The sequence below is a fragment of the Doryrhamphus excisus genome, chromosome 19, assembly GCF_030265055.1.
Source record: "Doryrhamphus excisus isolate RoL2022-K1 chromosome 19, RoL_Dexc_1.0, whole genome shotgun sequence".
Classification (NCBI taxonomy): Eukaryota; Metazoa; Chordata; class Actinopteri; order Syngnathiformes; family Syngnathidae; genus Doryrhamphus; species Doryrhamphus excisus.
In genome coordinates, this window is record NC_080484.1 from 15785720 (window position 1) to 15797590 (window position 11871).

The 11871-nt window shown below is 43.7% G+C and overlaps 1 protein-coding gene across 1 annotated transcript; it reads left to right on the forward strand.

The window, feature by feature from the left end:
* The first annotated feature begins 200 nt into the window (after window positions 1–200).
* Window positions 201–11402, forward strand: aprt (adenine phosphoribosyltransferase). Its single transcript, XM_058057368.1, has 6 exons — window positions 201–487; window positions 2559–2662; window positions 3691–3824; window positions 4953–5031; window positions 10541–10630; window positions 10835–11402. The coding sequence occupies exons 1-6, from the start codon at window positions 390–392 to the stop codon at window positions 10882–10884; spliced, it is 555 nt and encodes a 184-aa protein (XP_057913351.1). The 5' UTR covers window positions 201–389; the 3' UTR covers window positions 10885–11402.
* Window positions 11403–11871: the final 469 nt, after the last annotated feature.

Here is an 11871-nt window from a genome sequence, read left to right on the forward strand (position 1 = left end):
GGCATTAACTTCCGTAGTATACATTGCTCGGGTGAGTTCGCCATGATGGTAAGCAGAATCCAGAAACTGCATTGTAAACATTTTATTTTTCATTAATTGTTCTAATAATCGGTCTAAAAGACCAGAATCAGAGCAGATTCAAGCTATATTGTGTGGGACTACGCGTTTGTGTCTTGGCCACAATCCAGCCTACCAACATGGTGGTCAAACCCGCCCACGGCGTACTAAGGAAGGGGAGTACAGGTCAATCTTTGATGCGCATTGCCCTATTAGTGATCTTCGGTGAGGTTTCCAGGTCATTTCACACTTTCCAATTCATTGACGTCCGATCAGGACTTTACAACAACGGACTTCACGAAGGCACATTTGGGATCCTGTGTTGCTGATAAATGGAGGAACGGAAGAATGGAACAGAATCCAAACTCCAACTACTTCAAAGACGAATTCGTGCATTCCCAGACTTTCCGAAGAGGGGGATCGTGTTTAGGTAGGTGATCGTGATGTTAACCACCTAAGAAAATGTCTATATATTAATATGGACAAGAGGGAAGATGCAGATGTGTGAAACGAGTACAAAGTACACAACAGGATGGGCTTGTCGTCACTCGTTCGTGTACTTTTCTTCCATGCAGTACTGCACGTGGTAGAGATTTCCAGGGGCCCCTGAACATGTCATAAAACCTGATTATTGATTTTTAAATTTTGATTTAAAGTACATTGTCTTAATTAACATGTTCAAAATCAGATCCAGCCCATTTAGTAACCCCATGAATATAATCAGATTTTTCAGATTTAATAAAAAAAATATGCATGATCTTGCATTAATATCTTTGTGATTTTCTGTATTTATATAATTCTTTGCTTCTGCTATACCCTACACCAGGGGCCTCAAACTCAATTTACCCTGGGGGCCACTGGAGGTAGAGTCGGGTGAGGCTGGGCCGCATCAGGTTTTTTTTACTTTGGTGAATGTTCTTGTTTCTACAATGCAACCTTCGTAAGGATCTGCAGAATGCTGTGAAATGTCTTTGTTTATTAGGAAAATTCCATATTCACAAATCCACAGTCATGTCATGCAAGCCAAATATTCACCGTTTTTCTTCTGAACTGAAAATATGATATGAATCACTGGAACTGATATTCAGAAAAAGAAAAGCGCTGAAAACCTTTCATACATTGGAGAACGTTCTAAAAACAATTCATATGAAGAACAAGCATAAGTGACTTGTTTTCTATTTTTTTTTCTATTTATTTTTTCAAAAAAACATGTTTTCTAATTTTCAAATTTTTTTTTCAATTTTTTTCTATTTTTACTTTAAAAAACAATTCATATGAAGAACAAGCTTAAGTGAGATGTTTTCTATTTTATTTTCTATTTGTATTTTTAAAAAAAAACATGTTTTCTAATTTTCAAATTCTTTTTCAATTTTTTCTATTTTTACTTTAAAAAACAATTCATATGAAGAACAAGCTTAAGTGACATGTTTTCTAATTTTTTCTAATGTGTTTCAATTTTTTTTCTATTTTTACTTTAAAAAACAATTCATATGAAGAACAAGCTTAAGTGACATGTTTTCTATTTTATTTTCTATTTTTATTTTTTCAAAAAAACATGTTTTCTAATTTTCAAATTTTTTTCAATTTTTTTTCAATTTTTTTCTATTTTTACTTTAAAAAACAATTCATATGAAGAACAAGCTTAAGTGACATGTTTTCTAATTTTTTCTAATGTGTTTCAATTTTTTTTCTATTTTTACTTTAAAAAACAATTCATATGAAGAACAAGCTTAAGTGACATGTTTTCTATTTTATTTTCTATTTTTATTTTTTCAAAAAAACATGTTTTCTAATTTTCAAATTTTTTTCAATTTTTTTTCAATTTTTTTCTATTTTTACTTTAAAAAACAATTCATATGAAGAACAAGCTTAAGTGACATGTTTTCTATTTTATTTTCTATTTTTATTTTTTCTAAAAAACATGTTTTCTAATTTTCAATTTTTTTTCGATTTTTATTTTTTCAAAAAAAACAAAACGCATTTATTAAAAACAGAAAAAAACTAAATAAAATGACTGTCTTCTTCAATGCTGCTGCTATGCCCTACACTTTTTAAAACATTAAACATAAAACATTCCACTGTTCTTGAATATTTAAATTTTTAATTTTTGACACAAAATAAGATGAAAAATAATAAACAAATCAATCAGTAATAAATAAAACATAAAAAATAAAACAGCAAATAAGAAAATCTTAAGAAACCACATATAGTTGGTGGGTTTCTATTTTTATTTTGTTGTTCTTATTTTCAAGCAATATCCCTCGCACGTTCCTTTCTTTATTTATTTTTATTTATGTTGATATTGTTCTGTAGAATTGCACTTTTATGTTCCTGTAATTCTGCTTATATTGTTATTGTTTTGTAAAATTGAAGCTTGTAATAAAATATTAAAAAAAAAAAAAAACATACAGCATCCATGTCGAACTTCATATCAAGGCGGGCGCCTCAAACTCCGCGGGCCGCAACTTTGAAGTGGAATATAAGTTTTCTGTTTCCCACAGAGATATATGCCCCATCCTGAAGGATCCAAATGCTTTGACGGCGGTTACTGACCTGTTTGAACAACATGTGAGGACCAATCACTGGGAGGTGGACCTGATTGTCGGTAAGACGCATCAAAATATGATCTCATTTCTCTTTGTAGAATTCTTAACAGTGCGATTTATTTATTACTATCACAAGTTATTTAATACTTCCTTACTTATTGTTTTTTGTGCCATACCTTAAAGCAGGGGTCTCAAACTCAATTTACTTGGGGGGCCACTGGAGCTAGGGTCTGGGTGAGACTGGGCCGCATCAGGTTTTCCAAAAAAAAACGCATTTATTAAAAACAAAAAAATTTAAAAAACGTCGCTTTGGTTCCAATTTTCTACAATAAAAGCTCTGATAAAACATTCCACTGTTCATAAATATCTTACTTTTTATTTTTCTACACAAAATAAGATGAAAAATAAATAAACAAATATTTATTTATTTAAAATTAAATAAACAAAAATAAAATAAACAAATATTTATTTATTTTTAATAATTTTAATTTATATTAATTATAATTATTATAATTAATTGAAATATAATTAATAAATAATTAATTTAATTTTAATATAACAAACAAGAATAAAGAAAATCAATCAGTAATAAATAACTAAATATAATAATAATAATAATAATAATAAAACGGCAAATAATAACTTAAGAAACCACATATAGTTGGTGGGTAGACAAATTATTTTTTTCATATTAAAATGAACAAAGCATTATTAGAGCCCTGTAGACATGACAAAACACGACTATAGTCACATTTATACTCTTTTTATTTACAACATATTGCGCAACTGCAGGGTCTTGAGACACATGCTAACTCGCAAGCTCGCGACCTAAACGGTAGCCTTCAAGTTATTTCCTTTCAACTTAAATAGCCAAAAACTTACCACTTCCACACGGATAGGGAGGATAACTATTAACAGTTATTTAACCTTTAACATGAACTTGAATTAATCAAACGACGCTAATGCGACGCCTCGCTAATCGCAAGTCTCGCCGTCGTAGTAGTAGTAGTAGTAGTAGTAGTAGTAGTATCTGCCCTAAGTTGTATCATTGTGTGTGCATATGTTGTATGTATTTGTGTTTGAGTAGGTTTGGATGCTCGCGGTTTCCTTTTTGGGCCTCTTCTTGCTCAGCGTCTGGGAGTTGGTTTTGTCATGGTCAGGAAGAAAGGAAAACTTCCAGGAGCTACTGTGTCTGTGGCTTATGACTTGGAGTACGGGAAGGTAATATACACAATATTCCATATGCCGTTGGAATTGCATGGCTGATGACATTTTTCCTTAATGACAAGCAAACTGTGACTTATAGACAAACAACCATTCACACTCACATTCATACCTATGGACAATTTGGAGTCGCCGAGAGTGGAATTGAACCTGGATCTCGTAAATGTGTGGGTTGCGTGCTAACCACTTGTCCGCCATGCAGCCGTATTTCATTATATGACTCTACATTCCAAAAACATGCTAGGTTAATTGGCCACTCCAAATTGTCCATAGGTATGAATGTGAGTGTGAATGGTTGTTTGTCTATATGTGCCCTGTGATTGGCTGGCCACCAGTCCAGGGTGTACTCCGCCTCTCGCCTCAAGAGAGCTGGGATAGGCTCCAGCACCCCATGTTGCCTTTGTGAGGATAAGCAGTAGAAAATGAATGAATGTTTTAAGGAGGCTGCACGGTGGATGAGTGGTTAGCACGCAGACCTCACAGCTAGGAGACCAGGGTTCAATCCCACCCTCGGCCATCTCTGTGTGGAGTTTGCATGTTCTCCCCGTGCATGCGTGGGTTATTAATTAACATTATTATTATTATTATTATTTACTATAATTATAATATAGTTTAATAATAATTAATTATCATTATTAATTATCATATTATTAATATAATTAATCAATAATATAATAATTATTGTTATTAGTAATAATTGTTGTTATTAATAATAATAATAATTAGCCTATTATTATTACTATCATTAGTCTTCTGATTATTACTACTACTAGTAGGCTAGTATTAGCCTGCTTATTGTCTTATTATTATGAATGTGAGTGTGAATGGTTGTTTGTCTATATGTGCCCTGTGATTGGCTGGCTACCTGTCCAGGGTGTACCCCGCCTCTCGCCTCAAGACAGCTGGGATAGGCTCCAGCATACCCGCAACCCTAGTGTGAATTAGCGGTATAGCAAACAGATTATATTATAAATACCGAATTAAACTTTTAGATCATTTTATATCGTCATACATCCCCAAAATAACTTCATGTCAGAACCTACCACATAATGAGTTGGGTTCTGATGTTTTGTTGTTTGAAAGTGTAGTCTCCAAACCACATTATTTATTGTGATGTTGTTTCAGGCTGAAGCAGAGATCCAGGAGGACGCCGTGGCTCCACGGCAAAAAGTGGTGCTTCTTGACGACCTTTTGGCAACTGGAGGTGAAATTCTTTTATTCATTCATTTTCTACCGATTCTCCTCATGAGGGTCACAGGTTGTGCTGGAGCCTATCCCAGCCGTCTTGGAGGCGAGAGGCGGGGTACACACTGGACTGGTGGCCAGCCAATCACAGGACACATATAGACAAACAACCATTCACACTCACATTCATACCTATGGACAATTTGGAGTGGCTAATTAACCTAGCATGTTTTTTTTGGAATGTGGGAGGAAACCGGAGTACCTGGAGAAAACCCACGCATGCACGGGGGGAACATGCAAACTCCACACAGAGGGTGGAATCGAACTCGGGTCTACTATCTGTGAGGCCTGCGTGCTAACCACTCGCCTTACAGTTCAAAAACTTTGCATTTGCAATTAATCTCTTAAATTAATCTCTTTTTGTAATTCTCGAAGGGCTGAGTGTGCCTGTCTCTGCCCCTGGCGGTCTCGTTCCTCTGGCTTGGGGCATGGTCTTGGTCGCCGGGTTGCCCTGGCGTCTGGGGGGTGAGCGGGTGGGTGCCGTGTATCTCTGTCCCTTCCTGCTGGGCTGACCCCCTGGAGGTTCAGGTGGGGGTTGGTGGGGGGCTGTCCGGATCTGGGGATGGGGCGTGGGTGGGGTGGTGGTGGTCGTCCCGGGGGTGGTGCAGGCCGTCCCTCGGGGTGGTGGGTAGACGGGGAGCCGCATCCTGTGGGTGGTGGGCGCCTGCTGCTGCTGGGGGGGGCCTGTGTGCGTCCGGTGGCGCTGGTTCCTCCGCGGCCTCCCTCGCCCCTGGGGGTGGGCCGGGTTTGCCCTGGGTGCTCTGGCCTGGCTACTGTGTGGGACCGTGGGGTGTGGGCATGGGAGGCTTTGGCCCTGCCCTTGGTGTGGGCACGGGTGGTTATACCCCGCTGCCCTTGCAGAGCCTTCCCTCTTAGGTATGTACATGGCTATATATGTGTGTGGGTAGGTATGCATGTATATATTTATTATTATCATATCTAAAATAGTTAAAAGATCTAAATTATTAGAAAATATATTTTATATAAATTATTATATATTAAGTATCAATAGTAGTATCATTATTATACATACATAACTATCAATAAATATTATTATTATTACTATTATTGTTATTACTATTATTGTTATTATTATTGTTATTATTATTATTATTATTACTACTATTATTATTATGGTTACTATTATTATTATTATTATTATCAATTACTTTACTTTATTTTTATTTATTTATTTATTTATTTATTATTATATATTTTTTTTATTATTTTTATTCTCAATTTTAATTTTTGTGTATGGTAGGTGTATGGCCCCGGGTGGGGCGCCTGGTAAGCTCATACGGGAGGGGGGGTCTCGTTTGTGCAGCTTGGGCTCTGGGTGGGGAGGTGCGGTGCTGGGGTGGGGCATTACCTGCTTCCCTCCCTTCGGTGGAGGGATGGCTGGGTTGTGGTGGATGTGGGGCGGGCGGGTGGGGGGCTGGCTGTGGGTGCGTGGGTAGCGGGGCGGATAGCGGTGGGGGTGGTGCTCTGCGCGGCGTGGGCCGGGATTAGCGGGGGGCTTGCTTGGGGGGCGGGGTGGTGGGCTCTGGGTCGTGGGGGGGCCTCGACCAAGGGTTGGGGGGTGGGGCTGGCCGGTGGCTCACGGGCGGCCCCTGCTATTTGCCGGTGTCTGGTTGGCCCCTTCTGTCTCCGGTCTGGTGGCGGTCTTCCCGCCTCCGGGGTGTCCTACTTGGCGGGTCCGTGGGTGGATGGGAGATGTGGTGGAGACGGGTCGGCGCTGTGGTGGAGGGTGGGACTGGGGGGGGCATTCACTTTTTGCGGCTGTTGGGGTATCGTCTGCCTGGTGGGCTCTGCTGCCTGGTGTGTGTGTCTCTGTCCCGCCCTGGCACTCTTGGCTCACGAGCCCGGGGGGTGGGGTTGGGCTCTTCCCCATGCGGGTCCCGGTTCTCCTGCGGTCTCTGTGGTGTCACTCCCTGGGCTGCCATGGTGACGGATGTGTTGCCGGGGCGCGGTTCCTGCTGTTCTGGTGGTTGTAGGAGCAGCCTCGGGGCGTGTGGTTTGTCCGCGGCTCCTGGTGGTCCGGGGGTGGCATAGCTGGCTCAATCTCTGGTGGGGCCCTCCGGGGGGGAGCTGGCAGGCCGGACTGGCCGCCACGATGGGCTGGGTGGGGCCCGTGGTTGGTCCTGTGGCCCAGGGCTTGCTCCGGGCGGCTGGCTTGCCCGGCTCGGTTGGCCGGTAGTGCGGGGTGGGCGTGTGTGGGGCCCCGATCCTCCCTGCTGCACTGCACCACCTCACATACATGTAGGACTTTGGGGGGTGGCCTGCAACTGGTTTTGCCGGGGGCGAAGGGTTTCCTTGCGGATGCCCTTTTGTCCTCGGCATTCCTCTGGCTGGTCACCCTTCAATTTTAACCGCACCTTAGACACTCAGTTCTGGGGGGGGTCTGAGCAGGCAGGGGACCCACCATTGCTCAGCTTCCTTCCACACACACACACACACATACACATACACCACACACATAGGTCAGCCCTATGGGACAGGCCTATTTTTAATTGCACTATCTACACAATACCATCTTCACACACACAGGTGTAGCGGGCTGGACCGGAGAGCCTACTGCCTACCCCCGCGATTGGCCCGCTGGCTGCTGGGGCTTGGCGGCTCGCTCGGGGTGCCCTGGGCTGCAGGATATTTTGGTCTGGTCTGCCTGGCCTTCCTGGGGGTCCCGCTGGAACCAGCTGACGCCGGGGCTTGCCCTGGTGTCATGGTTGGCGCTACCTCCCTGGATCTGTCCTGGGTCGCGGGCGCCAACGTGCCCTTGGGGGGGCGTTCACCGGCCTCCAGGCAGTGGGGTCCGCGCTGCTGGTGGCCTGAAGTCTACGGTGGTGGCTTGGGGTTGTTGCGCTGTGGTGGCTGCTGCGGGGACCGGGCTGTGTGTTGGGAGGGGACCTGATCCTGCTCGTGGGTACGGGGGCCGGGGTGGCGTGTGGGGATGGGGAGCATGCTCCTCGGGGTGGGGCCTGCTGGGGGGGCGGTGCTCTTTCGGGCGTTTGGGTGTCTGCTGCCACTGGTCCTATGCTCTGCCGCATCGCTGTCCCTGTCTTTGCCCATCCCCAGTCTTGCCTTAGGGCTCGTCGGGGATGGTTCTCCGGTACGTGGGCGGAGCGCTGCTGGTTCTGGGGGCGGGGGGGGCTGGCCCTCCCGGTGGATGGTGGGGTCCTTCGGGGGCCTTGCGCTGGTCTTAACTCCTCGGCTCTGGTGCGTGGCCTCCCCGTGACTTGGAGCTATGGCTCTCCCTCACGGGGGTGAGCTGCCCGGTGGATGTCGGCCGGCGCAGTGGAGCGCCTCACCACTCGCCTGCTCGCCCCCTCCGCTTGCTCATGTGCGGGCCTCCTCCCCTCGCCCGCTCCTTTGTCTGCCACACTGCAGTAGCCCTGATGCCGTGGTCGAGGGGAGTCTGGGGGTGCTATGCCTTGGCGGTCCGTACCTCCCTGGGCTCGGGGCCTGGTTGTGGGTCTGGGACCCCTGGGTCCCCCACCCTGTGATGCCCCGGACGCCCCACCCGGGGACGTCCACAGCATGTGTGTGTATTGAGTGGATGGGGTGTGCATGTGTCTGAGTTTATTTTATGTATTTATTGTTTTAAATACTTAGATAATTAATGATTAGTTTTATTATAATTATATATATATGTATATATATATATGTATATGTGTGGATGTGTATGTGGGTATATGGCCATGTAGATATACGGGGGGGGGGGCTCTGCGGGGGTCTGGCGTAGGGTGTTCCATCTCAACCGCCCGGTCCTCCATGGGGCAGTGTGCCCGGGCCTCTTCTGTCCTGGCCGGGGCGGTCCTATGTCGGTGGTCGGGCCTGGGGTTACCTGGGGCGGGCCGGGTTCTGCTTCCTGGGGGTGTGTGGGGGGCGGGAGGCGGTGCCTCCGGCCGTGGACGGGCTCCCTTCCGGCCGGCAGGGGCGCCCCTGTGCCCACGGGTGTGTGGCCTTCGATGCCCTTCTGCCCTAGTAGGGTATGGTCTCCCGCTGGTCTCGGGGGTGCGGCTCTCCTCCGGCCTGCTGGCGCCCTGTTGCCGGTTGGGATTGCTCCTCCATGGCCTCTTGCTGGTCTCTTCGGGGAGTTGCTTCGGGGGCGGGTCTTGGGGAGTCGGCCCTGGCTTTGCCCACACCCACGGGGCCGGAGGATCTCTGGCGGTGGGGGCTTGACCTGGCTGCGCGGGGCGGGGTTTGCTGGGTGGTAGAAGGCAGTCTCTCTCCTTTTGTCATTCTCAGTGACAATTACACATTCACACACTCGCATTCACATACACAACACACCTCCATATGGGCACTCACAGCACATGGGTGCTTCTCTATACAATCTACTCTCTTATCCCTGATGTTTATATAGTATTGGTATGCTATTATTACAGTAATAATGATGTCAAGCAATGAGATTTTAATTACTGTAACTGTATGGTTGCAATTGTGTTTACTATCATGGGTCATGTCCTCATTGTTACTATTGCTATTGGTAAGTTGGACTGTTTCATTCCACTGATATCATCTCCAGTGTGACCCTTAGCCATCATTGACATTTAACTGTTCTGTTTGTCACTGTTGTTGTTTTGGGAATTCTTGTTGCTGCTGTTTTTGTCTCTCCCTCTACTGCCCCCCCCCCCCCCGACCCCACCTTTCTCTTCTCTCTTCTTCTTTTCTGTTCTTCTTCTTGCTCCGGTCCGGTCGTCCCAAATGGCATAACAAAGACATCAAATAACGGCAAATAAAATTTCATGGTACAGGGAAGTTGTAGCCAACACCTTTCCTGACACAGAGCAAATCTGTCTAGCATGTAAGGGCATTTAGATCAACAATACTATCTGCCCCAATGGCTGGACGGGACAAAAAAAAAAAAAAAAAAAAAAAAAAAAAAAACTTTGCATTGACCAATAAAATGTGGGTGTATTGAGGGCGGGATGAAAAGGGAAAAAAATTATATATATATATAATTAAAAATTATAATTTTATAATTAAAAAAATATAAAAATATTATAAAATTATATATTTTTAATTTTATAATTTTTTAAATTATAAAAGGGAAAATTGCATGCAGATGTGTGTACGCAAGGTTTTTTTTTGGGGGGGGGGGTGTCGTACTGCATTTTCAGCTTTTGCGTGTACACGTTTAGTATGGATTCTACGCAATGTTTCATAAATGAGGCCCCTGGTCACTAAGCATCAGTTACATTGATGAGGTATTGCCTTACATGACCTTAACTTGAGTCTGAATGACAAAAAAAAAAAAAAGTTCTCCTCCCATTCAGTGTGGAAGTGGTTTTTGGCTTCTTACTTTGTCAATCAATAAATTTGAGTTTTATGTGTTGGATCCTTTTACTAGTAAGCCTGCAATGTTTGTGTGACAAACATGCAAAAAAAAATTTGTGTTCACCTCATAAAAGACAAACAATAAACATTTGTGTCGAGTGTAAATCTGACTTGTATTTGTACTCCAGGTACTCTGTTTGCGGCTTGTGAGCTTATGAAGAAACAAGGTGCGGAGATTCAAGGCTGCATGGTGGTCATCGAGCTGACGGAACTGAAAGGTACGGACCGACTAAGACCACACGAGGTATTCTCTCTGGTTCAGTACTGAGGATCATCATTCACTTTTGAGACCGTACTTTATACCACACCAAAGTACTGTCAAAGGAACCATCTGTACTCGGTGGAGACGCCAGGAATTGTGGCCTCCATCCATGGGCAGCTGTTGCCACACCTGTATTTTTTATTTTTTTTTTTATATATAGCAATTGGACCGGTTCCAGGACCAGATCCAGCGCAGTGGACCCGTTTGTAAAACAGCTTTGAGTTAGCCCGCATCAAACAAAGTTTGATTCCTCTGATATCAACTACTCTGTATTGTGATTGTAACAGTATTAAAGGAGAGAATATTATATTTGCACGAAATTCAGACTCACTTGAACAATTACTATTACGGTCTTTACAAAAAACACCTTCAGGAATCATCATTTCTACAGCAAAGCATGCTGGGAAATGCATCATTTGCCCATTCCACACATTCCAACTAACCAATGCCAGCTTACACATCTCACAGATTGTGATGTTTTTGTGTTAGCTCCTTGCCAGACATTTACAGAACGACCATCGTAATATATCCACGGATATAGCCTACATACAGTATATCCTTCCATCAGAAGGTTTGACACCCCAGGCCTAGAATATTGCAGGAGTCTGAGTGTTATGGTAAAATTCGTAGCTATCATTTGTGGCCAAGTCACATGACACTAAGTGTATTTTAGTTCATCTACTGTATCATCTTGTATTTGTACACTTTTATAAAGTCATGAGTGTGTATTTCTTTGCTTTGGTCCCCAAGCTGTAAAAAAAAAAATAATAATAATGAAAAATTTGAGCATGATCCTAACTTTAACAGGGCACATATAGACAAACAACCATTCACACTCACATTCATACCTATGGACAATTTGGAGTGGCTAATTAACCTAGCATGTTTTTTTTTTTGGAATGTGGGAGGAAACCGGAGTACGTGGGGAAAAAAAAAACCACGCATGCACGGGGAGAACATGCAAACCGAGGGTGGAATTGAACCCTGGTCTCCTAGCTGTGAAGTCTGCACGCTAACCACTCGACTACCGTGCAGCCCTACACTGTAGTAGATGCCATTTTTTCCATTTTCATTATTTCATTATAATCCTCTTCCTGTAGATTCTACTGAAATGACATCAAATGCGGTTGCGGTTTGTGGTTGCGTTCAAGAGCAATTATGGAAATCGTAAAAATGGTAATACAAAAAATATGCTTG

Excerpts from the sequence above, each read along its gene's own strand:
- aprt (XM_058057368.1), top strand. The coding sequence starts at position 390 with ATGGAGGAACGGAAGAATGGAACAGAATCCAAACTCCAACTACTTCAA. Across the intron at positions 3,825-4,952 it reads ATGACTTGGAGTACGGGAAG|GCTGAAGCAGAGATCCAGGA; the intron begins GTAATATACACA and ends ATGTTGTTTCAG. Across the intron at positions 10,631-10,834 it reads CGAGCTGACGGAACTGAAAG|CAATTGGACCGGTTCCAGGA; the intron begins GTACGGACCGAC and ends TTTTATATATAG.